This window comes from Dromaius novaehollandiae, chromosome 27 (assembly GCF_036370855.1).
Source record: "Dromaius novaehollandiae isolate bDroNov1 chromosome 27, bDroNov1.hap1, whole genome shotgun sequence".
NCBI classification, from domain to species: Eukaryota; Metazoa; Chordata; class Aves; order Casuariiformes; family Dromaiidae; genus Dromaius; species Dromaius novaehollandiae.
In genome coordinates this window covers 2,335,276-2,350,635 of record NC_088124.1, presented here as the reverse complement: position 1 = coordinate 2,350,635, position 15,360 = coordinate 2,335,276, and the positions used below count along the sequence as shown (strand labels likewise).

Genomic DNA, 15,360 nt, shown 5'->3' with positions numbered 1-15,360 from the left:
CCGCCCCTCCCCGCCCGCCCCTCGGGAGCGCCTCGGCCAATCGCCGCTGACGGCCGCTCTTGCCCCGCCCCTGCGCGAGGCGCGGGGCCCGCCCTCCCCGCCGGCCCATTGGCCGTGTTCCGCAGCGGGCGGCCCAATGGGAAGGCGGCGCGGGCGGAAGCGGGCCGGCTGGGCGGGGCGGCGCCTGCGCAGTGGCGGGCGCTGGCAGGAAGTGGTGGGCAGCCCGGCGAGGGGAGAGCGGCGCTCCGGCCTGCGCCCGCACCAGCCGCCCGCCGCGCCCGCGCCGCCGCCGCCCCGCTGTCGCCAGCATGTTCCTCACGCGCTCCGAGTACGACCGGTGAGTGCCCGCCGCCGCCCTGCGCCGCCCACCGCCTTCCCGGGCGGCCGCGGCCTGTGGCTGAGTCACCGGCCTGCTCCCGCCCGCCGTCTCCATGGCGACGGGCCGGGTCGGGCCCCCTCCCCGCCGCTGCCGCCTCGCTCCCCTGCGGCCTGGCGGGGGCCGGGGCCGCCCAGAGCCCGGCAGCGGCGGGACGAGCGCGGCGGCGGCCGTACGGGGCAGGCGGATGAGGCCCGGCCCTGCTGGGTCATGCCTGGGCCGCGCTGCCCCGGGGCCGGTCCCTCGGGGCCCTTCTCGTGTCCTTCCCCCCCGCTCCGTGCTCCCTCCACTCCCTTCTTCCCCTCGCACTTTCTTTCCTTTTTATGTTAACTTTTCTGCGTTTTCAGAGAGCCCTGTTCCACCGTGCTCCAGGGCGGCCCTTTGGTCATCGCACCCTGTGGGGGTCTCCCGGCTTCCCGCGGCTAAGGCGCGGGCAGAAGGGATTCTAGGCCACCAGTGTGGGAAGGGGCGGCCGTGCTCTGGCTGCACCAGGATCAGGGCCAACCAGCAGCAGTTCTGACTTGATCTGCGTTAACTAAAGACAGCAATTTCACAAGGCTGTACCTTGTCTTACCAAATTGCTTGTGAGGCGAGGAGGGGACTGAACATTAGGCAATCCTTGGAAATGTTCTGCATGCAGACAGCCTCGCTGGCCGCAGCAAAATCTCTCCGATGGAAGCCTGCTGGTGCTCACATGGCAGCATCATCTCCATCTTTATCCAGTGTAACAGGAGGAGCATTAAGAGTCAGGCTGGGTTAGCAGCTGGGGACGGTGTAGCAACGGGATGCATGAAGAAGGGATGGAGCTTTGTTTTGGCTAAGCAGGACCTTAGTGTCTCCAGGAGCCAAAAGAAGGCACGCTGCTCAGAGTCCAAACTCAGTTTACTTCCAGCTTCTGTGACATAAAGTATCACTAGAATGAACTTCCTTCTGACCTGTGATTAGATCTGCTAGAATTTCTCTTCTGTTTCTCTACAAGTATCCTGAATCCAGATCCTGCTAATCAGCCTCTGCCATCGGGGTGACGGGATGCTGGGTGAGGAGTACGGAGTGATAAAGTGTTCCAGCTGCTGGTTGGCCTGACTTGTACCCTTATCGCTCGTGAACAAGGAACTGCATTTTCTGGGGCAGTTTTCTGCCTCTTAACGCCCTCTCTGATGTTGTTCTTGCAGGGGTGTGAACACTTTTTCGCCAGAGGGGAGGCTCTTCCAAGTGGAGTATGCCATCGAGGCCATTAAGGTATTGTGCGCGCTCTCCTGCTCTATCAACTCTACCTGGGTGCCAGACTGTGCTCTTGAGGACTGCTCCAAACAAGAAGCCTAAATTTGGTCAGGAACACTGAAATGAGGAGCAAACCACCCCCCAAAAACCAGAAACCAAACAAAAATCCAGCAGAGGCAGAGTCTGTTAATCTGGGCTCTGGTCCTTCTCTGTAGCAGAGCAGGATTTGGCCAGCTTCCAAGGGTGATACGCAGCACTGAGCGTTGGGAGACGCTGCCTGTTCTGATGGGTGCTGTTCTCCTATGTGACTTTTGGCAGCTCTTTGCCAGCGTTTTCTATACAATCTTTAGCACAAGAGTTGAGTTTAATCTTTCATACAGCTGCACTTCCTGCAGCTCTATTTTATTTTACCATTCCTGAGGAATTAAAAAAAACACTGCAGCTCGGGAGGGGGAGGCAGGGGAATGTTGCCCCCACCAATCTGCTCCTAAAACAAACGCAATCCAAAAACACTAATCTCAAAATCGGAACTACTAAAAACTAGAGTTGAAGCTAGAGGTTCTTAGAGTTTGTGTGTCGTGAGTCTTTAACAACAAAAGTTGGCATCAGCAGGGTGACACTTAAATGCCCACAAATACGTCCCTGACAGCAGACAAGCGCTATGCTTTCTCTTAACTCCCCTGAGCTAGTGGAGTGCTGCTTTCTGGCCCACGTGCTTTATGAACATGGAGTCCCTTAAGAAAACAGAGCAACTTTTCCCTCATTATTAGCAATGTGACATTCCTTTTCTTAGCTTGCTGCTGTTGTAGCTTGGAGTTGGTCACATTTAGCTCAGGTGGATTTTAAACCCTGATGCTGAAGGTGGGAGGTAGTGCGCCTGTGAGCGAGCTAACCTACATCTGCAGAACCAACGGGCCCTTTTGGGGCATTAAGTGTTGTGGTGTTCTTGTCCCTGAGAACTTGAGAATAGACTGGGAACAAGTTTAAACTTGGGGGAAAGTGGTCTAGAGGCTTTTAATGCAAATGATGAAGCAAAGAAGCTTTAAGTGGGCTTGTTCGGACTGGGAGGAGGGTTGTTAGCTTTATCTTCCTTGTACTCATTAAGTTCATTGAAGCGCTGCCTAAATGAGGAGGCACAAAGTAATAATTCATGTTTATTCAGGAATTGTGACGTGAGAGCTCCTAAATGGATACCAGTCATGATGCCATTGTGTTATAAAACACATCTACTAGAGCAGAAATCTGGGCTCTTTCTGGCTTTGCTCTTTTCCCAGATCAGTAGATAAGCTTACAAAGGAAACTGCTGCAGCTCAAGTGGCTCCACTGACATCCTAGGTGCGGTGTCTGTGTGTTAGGGTCTTAGGAGGAGCTTTTATTCACATGTGATAGTTTTATTAATAAAGAGACATCTGGAGTGACAGCAAGCATCCCTGCTCCACCTGAGGCTTGTGCTCAGCTGCGTGCTTGAAGGGCGGCAGCCGTCGGGCGACGTCTAGAAACCGCGTGTACCTGCACTTGGGAGGTTCTTCTCTGCCTCTGACAGAGACAGGGTTGTGGTGTATCTACGCTGGGAAGCTTGCTGCTAAAATTATGCCCGGGTAACCTGATCTGGGTATTCCAGAGTGAGCATCTCCCTGCCGCCTCTGGTATAGTTACACCAGCAAATTCCCCAGCGTGGAAAAGCTGCTGGTGCTTGGTGCAAGGCATTGGCTGCCAAGAACCCTCACGATCTGATCCCCTCTCTGATGCACTCGCAGCATAGCTGGTTTGTGATGGTGTCTTAGTTTTTTCCACACCTGTAAGATGAGGATGAAACTTACTGCAGCCTCAGCTCCCTTCTGAAGTAGTTAACTGCTGCCTAGAAAGTGGTATGTGTGCAAAATACTTATTTCACCTGTGAATTTTGCAGATGGGAAGAGGCTTAGAAGAAAAGGAGCTAAGTGAAAGAAAGTGGCTAATCCAGAAGTTTAGATACAGTCAGAGTTATGGCCGTTGTGTGAAGTCCATGTCTCTGGCTTTAAAATTTAATTGCTGTCTTGCGAAGTAGATTCACGAGGTCTTTTAAATTCATAAGACTTTAAGCTGTAAAAATTGATGTTTCTTGGGGAAGAGATTAATTATTTGCAGCAGCATTGCTGGGTTTTGATGAACTAATCAGGAAAAGAGGCATGGTTTGACCTTTCCAGTTTCGTAGTTCAAGTTCTAACATTTTTTAGTTTGGTTTGCAAAGCTACATAGTTCTGTACTCAGTGGGTTTGAATGGATGATGCTCTAATGTCCAAGTCCAAAACAAAACACTTACAAATAAATGGTGTGATGCTGAACTTCTGTTTCTGCTAGGTGCCATGGGGAGGCCTGTACCAATGCTCTAGATCGGATGTGGTGGTAACTGTGTGGTTGTTCTTAGCTTGGTTCCACAGCCATCGGGATCCAGACCTCGGAGGGCGTTTGCCTGGCTGTGGAGAAGAGAATCACCTCCCCGCTTATGGAGCCCAGCAGCATTGAGAAAATTGTAGAAATCGATTCCCACATAGGTAAGAAGTGCGCTTCTCTTGCCCTTCTGGCAGTGCCCCGGGGGAGTCCCTCAGGTTTCGGATATAGGGAATAAAACTCTGTGCCCTAAAAGTTTCAGAAATTGTATTTCAGGACGAGTCTTTCCTGTAGGCAGCCCTGCCGAAATAAGTGGGAACACTCGACGCTCCTACTGAGCACCAGGTTCTGGTCGCTGGTTTTCCAGGCCCCAGGCCAGCAGGACATAGCTACAGAAGCAGGAAGAGGCAGCTGAAGCACAACTCCCCCCCCCGCCTTGTATGACCTCCCTCATGCAAGCTCATCCCAAATTTAGATCCAGGAGGGCAGGGAATTACTGCAATGTAAAGGCTTGACTCCAGGCCAGTTTCTGTCGGAGCAGTAATGTTAGCCCGTACCCCTGCACTGTGTGGGGGCCCGGGACGGGCCCCGTTACCAAATATGTCAGCTTGAAAAGCAGGAGACCTCCAAGATACTCATAGGTCATGGAAGCCTAGGAGCTCTTGAAGAGTCTAATTTCCTCCTCCTGTGTGCTTTTGATACAGCCCTTCTCTTCCTGCAGCAGGTGAACAGATCCATCCGTGTGTGTGTAGCAGGCTGAAATAACACTTCTGCTTGTGTTGGAGGTAGCATCTAGGTACAGCACTGCCTGCTTGCAGCCAATGGCCCTTAAGTATCGCTGCTCTCTAAACTTGGGTGTAGCCACAACTTAAATGTTGGGCAGCTGGTTCAACCCGGCTCTTGGCACCTCACTTTGTTAGGTCACCTCTGTTCTGGAGGCTTCTGCAAGGCCTTTCTCAAACCTCCTCCTGCATCGCCCCTAGCTAAGAGTTAGCTGGCCCTCTCCACGGGATGGGATGAGTCAGTTCCCCTTCCAGCAGGCTGTGAGTCTGTCCGTTAGCTTCTCCTGGAAGGCTTCAGATGTGTCTCCTTCAACTGACTCGGATTTGGAGCGGGTGGGAGGTGCGACTGGAAAAACTCGGTCTGTATCTGTCCTTCGGCTGTGTGTCCACCTCAGTGGGTTCAGCTCAAGCTAGTGAAGCCTCTTGCTCTTCAGTAAACCCATTTTGTTCCCATGCTCCTTGCTTTCTAGCAAGCTGTGTTACTGTGCACTCCCACATAGGGACCCACTTTGCTTTAGAGCCTTCTGTGTTTCACCGTGGATTTCGGGAAGTCTGGGGGAGGGCAGTGCAAGCAAAGTCAATTAGATGACTCGTGATTTCCCTCTTTGTGTTCCAGGGTGTGCCATGAGTGGCTTAATAGCTGATGCAAAGACTTTAATTGATAAAGCAAGAGTGGAGACTCAGGTAAGACTTGGCATTTCTGTTCTCAAAACGATAGCACTAGAGTTGCGGGGGCATCTCAGAAGTCCCTGACAGGGCAAGATCTTCAGGGCAAAGGAACCAGTGTGGAGTGGGAAGTGCACTGGGAGCCTGGCTTCCCTTACGGGGCTTTTACAGAACAAACAGGTGGATTCTCCCTATATTTTTCTCTCTTTGGTAGCAAACATTTGGTGGGAATCTTGCGTCAGGTTCTCCAGCGCTGGCGTAGTCTCTTAAGACTGGCAGATGTGTGCCAGCAAACGCGTGAGGCTGCGTGTGTCCAACTTCATTTTGACAAAAGATTGGCTTGGTAATATTTTCGTCCCCTTAAAATTACTCTGTGCCTCAGGCACTCAAAGGTCTCAGGTACAAATCACTGCCTTGTAGTAAAGGCTTTTCCTGTGGGGTTTTCCTGTATGTTGGCACCTTTTCCAGCTCTGGAGAATCAAATAATTCCATTCCTTTGGAAATGAATACTAGGGCATTGGGATAAAGTGCTCTGGCCTTGTGCTGTCCTTGTTGGTATCCCAAGGCTTAGAAGTCTCAGTTGTTTTTCTGGGCATCTCTGCCCAAGTTTCTTAGCTCGTTCTGCACTTCTCTCTTTCTAGTGCTTTCATCTTGTGGCTGAGCCCTGTCAGAGGAGGGGGCTGGAATGAAGTTGTCTTTGTGGCTACGTGGGGCGTCGTTCTAGACTGCCACGTGGATGTCTGATCCGCGACTGTCGGCTTCTGGGAAAGGAGCAATAATTCCAATCTTTATTTTTCTGCAGAATCACTGGTTCACCTACAATGAAACCATGACAGTGGAGAGCGTGACGCAGGCTGTGTCCAACCTTGCCCTGCAGTTCGGGGAGGAGGATGCAGACCCCGGCGCGATGGTGCGTAGCGGCGGAGCTGGGGATGCTCCAGGCATGTGCTGCTGTCTCTCCTCTTGACTTCGCCGTCGGTCTTGCCTAACCTCTTGGCTGGTTTCTGTTGCAGTCTCGTCCGTTTGGTGTCGCGCTGCTTTTTGGAGGAGTTGATGAGAAAGGACCCCAGCTGTAAGTTCAACTCTCTAACTCAGGCCAGCTCTGGAAAGGGGCAAGACCTCTGACTGAAACTTCCCAAGAGTTTTTAATAACTTGATTCAGGGATTTTTTTTAATTATTTTTATTTATTTTTTACATAAACCAAATACTTGGGGTTTATGCCATTATGTACCTGACATGGCTGTTAATGCTTTTAAACCCTTCCTGTCAAGCTGCAGATTGCTGTGCCGTGAGCACTGACTGCTTGTTCAGGATTGAACACAATGTCACATCCTCAGTGAATCCTTGCTTCTTTTTCTTATGTGGTTTCCTAGGCAGGAGAGAGGAGTCCAAGCTCTGGTTCTCCCTAGTTTATTCTTACCTTTCTCCAAAGGACTAGCAGAGCCCCGGGTAACATAATATCTGGAGTCTGCTGTGACATTCCTTGGGGAGGTGGTAGAGTGCTTGTAACCTGAACTCCTGTGCTTCAAACACTCAGCCTCTCCTGGAGATGGAAACAGCTCGGCAGAGCCAGCCCAATAAGGTCTCCCTCCCAAGAATAGTAGTGTCAACTTGCTGGGTTTTTTAAAAAGGAAAAAAAAGAAGAAAATGCTGCTGCTAGGAGTATGGAGGGCAGCGTCAGGAGCGTACAGCGCTCTAGCTTACAGGCTCAGTTTGGGCAGGTGCCTTTTAATGTCTTGGCTCTCTTCAAGTCTCGATCTCCTCCTCTAAATGCCAGGAGGCGAGACCTGCTGCCGCTGCGCTAGTCACAGCGGTCCCTTGAGGCCACTGCGTGTACTGAGGGAGGCTAAAGGCAGCGAGCAGCTGCTCCGAGCTCTGCTCTGCGTTGGCCGACAAGCTGTCGCTCCTCAGGAGTCCTTGTTCTTCCCCAGCTTCGAGCTGTGTAGCGAGCTCTGCGGGGACTGCTGTGGATCTTTCGGAAAAGCCCTTGTGCTATCCCAGCAGGAGATGGGGGTGCTATTCATTCTGTCGCCTGTGTTCCCGGCAGGTTTCACATGGACCCATCAGGGACGTTTGTTCAGTGTGATGCCAGAGCAATCGGGTCCGCCTCGGAAGGCGCACAGAGCTCCCTGCAAGAGGTTTACCATAAGGTAAAAGTTGGAATGGGCTCGACATCCCGCGAGTCGCAGAGCACTGACTACGGGCATCCGCTATTTCCTTACTGAAAAACGATTCATAAGATTTTTCTTGAGCTTGTTGGGATCGGATCCGGCCCTTGGCACTTGATCCAGTGATTAGATGTCAGTGTTTAGCTGTTTGGTCAAGGATCTTTACAATACGGAGTACTACTAGCAGCTTCCCACGAGGCTGCAACTGCTGAGATGGTCTCATGGAATATGAGACTGGTGCCTGAGATGCCAGTATCTGCCTCTGGCGGGTGATAATTAAGTCCATGTCAGGAAGTACTCTATAAATAAAAGAATCGCTATATGGACACTGCCATTTAGCATCAGCACTCGGTATGGATGAAGCCTGAAGCATATGGAGCTGAAGCAGGTGGCTTTGTTTCCCCATGCTTGCAGACCTGTGAAGTCAGTGAAGTTAATCACTTTTGTGCTGCAAGTAGCTGTCCTATTTGATGTTCAATGAAAGAACTTTCTTCCTGCCACAAGAGGGAGGAAACTGTCTGTTTTGTGTCATAGGAAGTCAAATACTGTAATGAAAAGCATAATTAATGGTGTTGATTCTCTTGAAGAGTTCCAGCCTAAGACTCAATAACCTAATTTATTAAGCAGCAGAATTGTCTAACCATCTTCCAAGTGCAAAGTTATTGCAAACACAGCAGTTGCCACTCTTTGAATGTTGCACAGCCTTCTGGCTTTAGTTCCCCCTCATGCAGGGATTTACATTATTAAAACATGAAGACTTTTGCCTGGAGGAGTCCAGCTTTCCAGAGCTTTTAGTGGACTTTGTTGGGGGACTGCTTGATAGACAGTAACTGGTGAAGGGAAATAGACCCTCATGTCCTGGTCCTGGCAGTAAGGTTTATGCGGTCAAGATTAACAGGTCTTAAGCTTTGTAGAAAGTTACACAGAAGCAGAAAGTCACCATCCTTGCAATTGTCACTGTCCGGCCTGAATAGCGTGCTTTGATCTCCTGTTGATACTGTAGAGAACTTGATAAGCTTTTAAATTTGCTGCCAATGACAGCTTAAAGGATTTGAGAAAAGCAGGAGGGAGAGCAGCACGCTTCTAGAGTCAAAGGAGTAACAACAAAACAAGTATTTGTGTGAGCATTAACAATAAAACTAATGAGTTATTTGTTTTACAGTCAATGACGCTGAAAGAAGCAATCAAATCTTCCCTTGTCATCCTAAAACAAGTTATGGAGGAGAAACTGAATGCAACCAACATTGAGGTAACTGACTTTGTTACAGCGTGCCTGATAGATAGCGGCTTGGGCATTTGGCTCGCAGATGTCTGCACCGCACGTATTCTTTGCTTCCTCAGCGCAAGTCTCGCTGGCTGCCCAGCAAGTGTCTCAGTGAGAACTTTGCGTTTTAAACAGCAGAAGTCGCCTGCATTCTTTTTGGAGAGAAGAGCTGCATGTGCTTCTACAACGAGGAATTAGTTGGTGGATTAGTTCAGGACTTCCCAAGCCGCGGTGACTGGCTGGCTGCAGACGTTCTTGCGGTTTTAAGCTGCCTGTTGGTAATATGTCGTGTGTGGCATACTGGAAAAATTGAAGTTCTTGCTTTTGCCTTGCCCTAGAGTTGCACACCTGGGCCCGTTTGCTTAGCTAATCCAGGAGCACTGGCGTGACCACCTCTCGCAGGGCTCCCTGGACAGAGATCGGTGGGAGTAGGGCCTCTGCTGGCCTCACTTGGGCCCAGTCAACCAGCGGGAACCTGTTGTGCCAGCAGGGTCGCCTTCACACCCCCCCCCCCCCCCCATGTTTAGCCATTCTTTTTTTCCCTGGTACTTGTAATATTAGAAGGAATGAAAATTATACAGCTTCAGGGCTTGCTATATTCAGTCTTGGATCAGTGCCAAAAATCTGCTGGGCAGAAGGACGGAAGAGGTAAAGCCTGCTGAAGCTTCCAGGAATGAATGTGTTTCGCTAACCTCCAGCTCTCGCCCGCAAGCGGCAAGGCTTGCCGAGCTCGCCTTGGCCCGAGCGTGCGGTGCTCTGAGAGATTCCCGTGAGCGCACAGCTGTACCTGTCCCCTTAAACCCTGATCCTGAGATTCTGACTCTTCTTTGTAGGTAGTAAAGGTAGAAACCCTTCCAGATTATTAGTGATAATGGACAGAAGAGGAGCAAGCTGGCATGTAGTGTTTGCTTCTATTTCTGGCAGGTTATGAGACACTAGACCTTTCAAATCATGTCATTCTGACTCCTGAGCCACTCTTCTCCCCCTGTTCTCTTCCCATTCCTTTCCTCTGAGACCTGGGAACCCTTTTCCTGAACAGTCTAAAAGTCCACACACACACACACACCCCCCTTTTTTAATTAAATACTGCTGCTGAAAATCCTCTTTGACATGACAAACTGGCTCCGTTTGCGGGGAAAGAAGCAACAAGCTAGGAACAGCACGCTGAAAACCCAAGACGCTCCCCCCAGAAACGATGCCAGTCTGCTGAAATCTGCTTCCACAGATCAGTTCTCTCTTGATCAGCTTAAGGTCTCTTCTGGAAGATTTGTAGTACAGTGTGAAGAAATTGAGGCAGAGTAACATGTACAGTATCCTTATGTCATGTCCCCATTTAACTGGGCTTAACTGTGCTTGGCAAAGGTCTGAACGTATTGAGGAATCGTATCAGGGTTAAGTATGAGAAGAATGTGCTGAGGATTAAAAGGTCTCTATTGACTCAAGTCACCCTACTAGTAGAAAATGTTCTACCTGAAGTAGTCACTTTTGCTTTTGAGCCTTTTAGAAGTACGTAGTGCTCCGGTTTATTTACTTGGTCACTTCTCTCTCTTGTATGGGTTTTTCCATTTAGCAGCAAAGAGAAGGGAGGAAATGCAGTCACGGAAGACTTAAATAATTTGGCAGCAAACTTCAGGAGCCTTAAACAACATTACGCTTTTAATTAACTGCTTCCCCATTAAGCCTGGCCTGTAAGGGAATAATTGAGTAAAGCTTAAGTATATGGGAGAAGGTAATGCACAGGATTGAGCAGACCTGGTTGCATAGGTAGGGTCTCCAATATTTGTTTTGGATGGCTTGATGCTGGTGTGTATACACGTGTTAAAGGCCATCAAGTCCATTTGGGCCTAGTATCTTAGGCCAAGACTCACACAAATGATGTGAGGTGTCTAAACTGGCATCTCAATGTGTCTGACTTTTCTGAAAGTGCCAGCTACTGCCAGCTAAAGCCTGGGCTTCTAAGGCGTTTCAGGCTGTGGGTGTTCAGGATGTCTCTCCTTGAAAAAGGCTTACTGTTGCCCTCTCCTCTGGCCCCAAACACGTTTCCTACCATCTCCTGCTATTTTGTGGATCACCCTGCAAGCTGAGGGCTAGGAAGAGCTCTAGCATCTGCCAGGACCACGTGCAGCTTTGTTCAGCTTATTGCAACAAAACACTTTGATCCTTGCCTTGTAAGAGATCTTCTTTATAGCCCCTGGCCCACTTGCATGGGACACCAGGTAGCTGCAAGGTACATCGTGGTGGCTGACTTGCTTATTGTCAGTATTTGGTGATCAAAATAGCCACATGCATTCTTTTTTTGCCCCTGCCTCAGTTTCCCAAAGCTAATCCACAGTCCCCTGCTGAGTATTATGCTTTGTCCTCTTAAAGCATGGAACAGGCCAGGACTCTTCTTCTCCAATAACGAAGGGCATGAGGTCCTTCTGGTCCTCAGCGTTGCCTCCTGAATCTGAGCACGGATATTTCCACCAAGGACCGCAGACGTGGGAGCTAGTATTAACAGGGTCTCTCCTCGCAGCAAGCAGAAGCGGCGCCTGAGCCCAGTAGATGTTCCCTGCTGCTGCTACTATGAGGAGATTGAGTCAATTAAAAGCTATTTGTGTGGCAGCCAGCTATTTTGGGGAATCAAAGAGCATGTTACAGGGTGGAATGATCTTGCTGGGCTGGCAGATCACGCAGCTGAGGAGGAACAGCTGCTCTGTCTGCTGTGGCTTCTCTCTGTTCCCTGCCCCATGCTGTCACTTCACACATGCAGGCACGCTTAACCCCTTGCTCTTTCCCTTTCAGCTTGCCACGGTGGAGCCGGGGATGAAGTTCCACATGTACACGAAAGAGGAGCTTGAAGAGGTCATCAAGGATATTTGAGAAAGAGAGAGACTCCCTCCAAGGCTCATTCCCCAATCAAAGTGAACTGACTCTCGGTTCCTTCCAGTACCTGTGATTTTATTTCCAGCAGCATCTGTACTTGCTCTTCTTAGAAGGCTCTTAAGGTTTTTTTACAGTTTCTGTACATAACTGATCTCTACAATAAGAGGAAATGAGAATAAATCATTTTGTTACTCTATCTTGGGTTCCTCATAATGGAGGTCTGAGGTGGGGAAGTGCTCACCCCTTTAGAGCAGAACCAAGCAGCAGCTGAGGACAACATCTGCTGCTGAAATCACTGCAGGGCCAAACCGCGTGCGCTGGGCTTGCTGCATTCCCTGGGAATCGCTCTCTGGACGGCGCTGTTCCCAGCAGCCTTCCAGACGCGGCGGTCGCTCCAGGAGCGCTTGCTGGCTCTGCCAGTAGCAGGTCTCCCTCTCGTGGAGAACGTGGCTATATCACACCAGGACAATCCTGCCTGTAATTTTACAGGAGTCTTGAAATGCAGGAGATTTCTAGGTCTGCTCGTACCTAAAGCAGGCTTAGCGTTTGTGTTCCCTTCTGAATGGGAGCTTGGAAGTTTGTGCAATGACTATGTGACAGAGCAGAGTCCACCAAATGTGGAACAGCTCTGAGGTTAAGAGGACAACCCCTGACCTGTTGACCTGGGCAGGTGTCATTTAATTTTGAGAGTACTCTCGTTGTGACCAGTGAACTTTTGCTCATCTACTTAACAGGGCTTGTTGCTTTTGTTTCCAGTTACCTGCTCTTTATGCTTGAAATAGCATCTGAGTATTAAAGATTGGTACTGAGATGAGAATAGTCTGACCTAAGCAGAGGTTAGCAAAGTCCTTTCCTGCAAAATCATGACTGTGTGATCAGTGCAGCTTCTGAGACTGGAAAACCAGCTCTGCCGCGGTCCCTGCTGTTAGGAGGCTCCTGGTAATGTGTTGACTGTGCAGCTCTCTGAATATTTGTAGGCAGCAGAGGCTGCGTCCGCGTGAGGCTGCTCTGCTCTCTTCCCTATTTGGAGAAGTTACAGTTTCCTCCTGAACAAAACAGCGCTGTCTTCTGTGAAAGAAACAGATCCTGCTCCGCTGCCGGGAGCGGGGATCACCTGATAAGTGGGGATGCTTCCAGCATTGCATTTGACTGAAATGACTAACTTTCCCCTCGATTCGGAGGGAGGGAGCGACTGCCAGCCTCCAGCAGGCATTTCACTGCAAAGCCAACCAGTTGCAAACGGACACGCCTGATCTCATCTTGCAGAATGGAAAATGCCAATGCTATGAATTTTTTTTCCTCTTTCGCTGTTGCTGAATGCCTTCAGACACTGGAAGGGCAGCCAGATCTGCACGGCTGGAAGATCTGTCCTCACACAACATCTGTTTCCAGAACAGCAGAGCGCTCTCCTCCTATGAGTTTCGGCTGCGAGGTTTTCCTCGTGTTGGATAAGAGTTCAAATGAAACCAGCTGGACGGCCTGGTGATGCCTGAGGTCTTGCGATACTACTTGAATACAGCACCTATATCTGCAAGTGGAAGAACAAACACAAGTGGCTGGTGGACCTTGCCCCTCGGTGAAACTTCTGGTAGCCTTGAGGTGGGGAAACAAGTCCTTCAACTTTGACTCTGCTTGCGTGGCTTTTGAAGCGCCGTCCTCGTCTCTCTGCGCCACTCTTCATCCCGGGATGAACTTGGGAAGCGATGAGAGACACGCCAGGGTGGAGCTCGCTTGCCTTGAGTGTTTGGCATGCCAGAGATGATATCTGGGCTGCTGCCCCAAGTCTTGCCCTAATAAACCCATCCAGTAAATGCAGCTCACGCTGGTATCAGCTCCTGTGTACGTGGAAGAAATAAACACCCTTTATCTTCAGTACTTTAAACCTTTACGTTAACTCAAAGCTAGGTCACGTTCTCTTGCTTCTCCTTCAGAGACGAAGCTGAGGAGCGTTCCAGCTGTTCGGCAAACCCTGCCCCATGAAGAAACCTGCTGTTCCCGGAGGTAGGGCTCTTTCTAGGTTTGTTTATGTCCTGGAAAACACAAAAAGCGAATTCTTCCCCGCGTGGCACTCCAGCAGAAAATGGTCCTTTATGTCTCTCCCTAATCACATGGTTTACTGGTGGCAGCATCACATGGTAGCTGGTTCCTCTGAAAATCAAGGCTTTGTGCTCCTTATATCTGATCCGTCTTGGCTCCGTTGAGGGAAAGTAAAAAGCTGGAGCCTTCTGCAGGCGGTCTGAATGCAAGAGAGGATCTGAGCGTAACAGCCGTGGCACACGCATCCCACCCGGGCGTTCGATGTCTGCCTCTGCCCTCTGGGTGCTCCGCATCGCTTGGATGCCACCCAAGAGGCTCGCCACGAAGGTGTATTTCCTTAGGTCTTTCACACGTCAGACTCGCAGATTTTCTGTTTTCAGGGCAAAAAAAAAAAAAAAAGAGGCAAAAGGCTGATGTGGCAGTAAGAGGAAAATCCCTTTTTGCAAATAGAGGATGAAGGAGGGTGAGTACCAGAGAAGTCAGGAACTTCTCTGAGCGTGTTTTTTCATCAGCTTTGGCCCTAGGTGTCGAGGTTTAAGCGCTGAGAAGCTGAAGAGCTCGGGCGTGGGGGAAGAGGGCTCCTCGCCCGCTTCTCCGGCGTCCTCCTCGCCTGCACGGCCCTGCGAGACCTTTCCCGTGGCCGCGCTCCAGCCCGCTGGTGCAACGCAGAAGTGCCACCGGGAGCGACACCGGGGCCGGGCCAAGGCCTCCCGGGCCCTCGAGAGCAGCCGCTCCTGCCGGGGGTGCGAGAGATCGCTGCTCGCCGCCGAAGCCGCTCGTTAGAGTCTCCCTCGGAGCCGGCTGCTTCTCGGGCCTGGCAGCCGCCGGGCCCTGCCCTCCCTCACCCAGTTTGTTTTTCTCGTTCCTCCTGTTGGCTCGGCGCCACCGCGGCGCCCGGTTTCCTGGAGCTGGCCCGGTCCCCGGGGTCCTGCCTCGGCCCGCCGGGACGCGGGTTGTTTCCGTGCAACCGTGCGGCCTCCAAAAGCCGCCAACCAGGCCCGAAACGGGGCTGGGAGAGGCCCGGCCTGAGCATCCCCCTGCGGGGCTGCCTTGTGAGGGGGTCCCCCTGCCCCCCTCTCGGTGCTGGGGGGTTTCCCCGAGGCCTGGGCGCCTCTGGGAGCGGGGGGCGCCTGCTCTCCCTGCCAGGCCGCGCTGGGGCAGGGGAGGGGGCTGGGCTGCCCGCCGGACGCCTGGGCTCCTTCCCCCTCCCCCCCCCGGTGGGCCAGCCCCCACTTTGTGAATGGGCGGGGGCGGAGGGCTTTCCCAGGGTGCCCGTCGCCTCGGCCAATCAGAAAATCGCTCCGCGGTTACGGTCGCCGCCAATCAGAGGGCTGTCGCTAGGCAGATTAGAATCGGGTAGGAAGCGAGAGGGCGGGGCAGCGGGCAGTCGTGCAAGGGATATCGTGGGGAGTCAGCCAGTCACGGGAGGAGGAGAGAGGTGGCTCGGCCATGATTGACAAGTGAAGCGGCAAATCAGAAGGAGGGGTGGGGCGGGGGCGGGCCGCCCGGTTGCCATGGCGGGGAGCGACAGCTCCCGCGGCCAACCACGGCGGCGAGGCGGGGCGCGGGGGCGGGCCGAGGGGCGGCGGCCTCCAATGGGGCTTCGGGGG

At 51.7% G+C, this 15,360-nt stretch overlaps 1 protein-coding gene across 1 annotated transcript; it reads left to right on the top strand.

Annotated features, from left to right (window-relative positions):
- Positions 1-161: 161 nt before the first annotated feature.
- On the top strand, positions 162-11,909 carry PSMA5 (proteasome 20S subunit alpha 5). Its single transcript, XM_064497942.1, has 9 exons — positions 162-337; positions 1,549-1,615; positions 4,005-4,131; positions 5,366-5,433; positions 6,218-6,325; positions 6,429-6,487; positions 7,464-7,566; positions 8,747-8,833; positions 11,633-11,909. The coding sequence occupies exons 1-9, from the start codon at positions 309-311 to the stop codon at positions 11,708-11,710; spliced, it is 726 nt and encodes a 241-aa protein (XP_064354012.1). The 5' UTR covers positions 162-308; the 3' UTR covers positions 11,711-11,909.
- Positions 11,910-15,360: the final 3,451 nt, after the last annotated feature.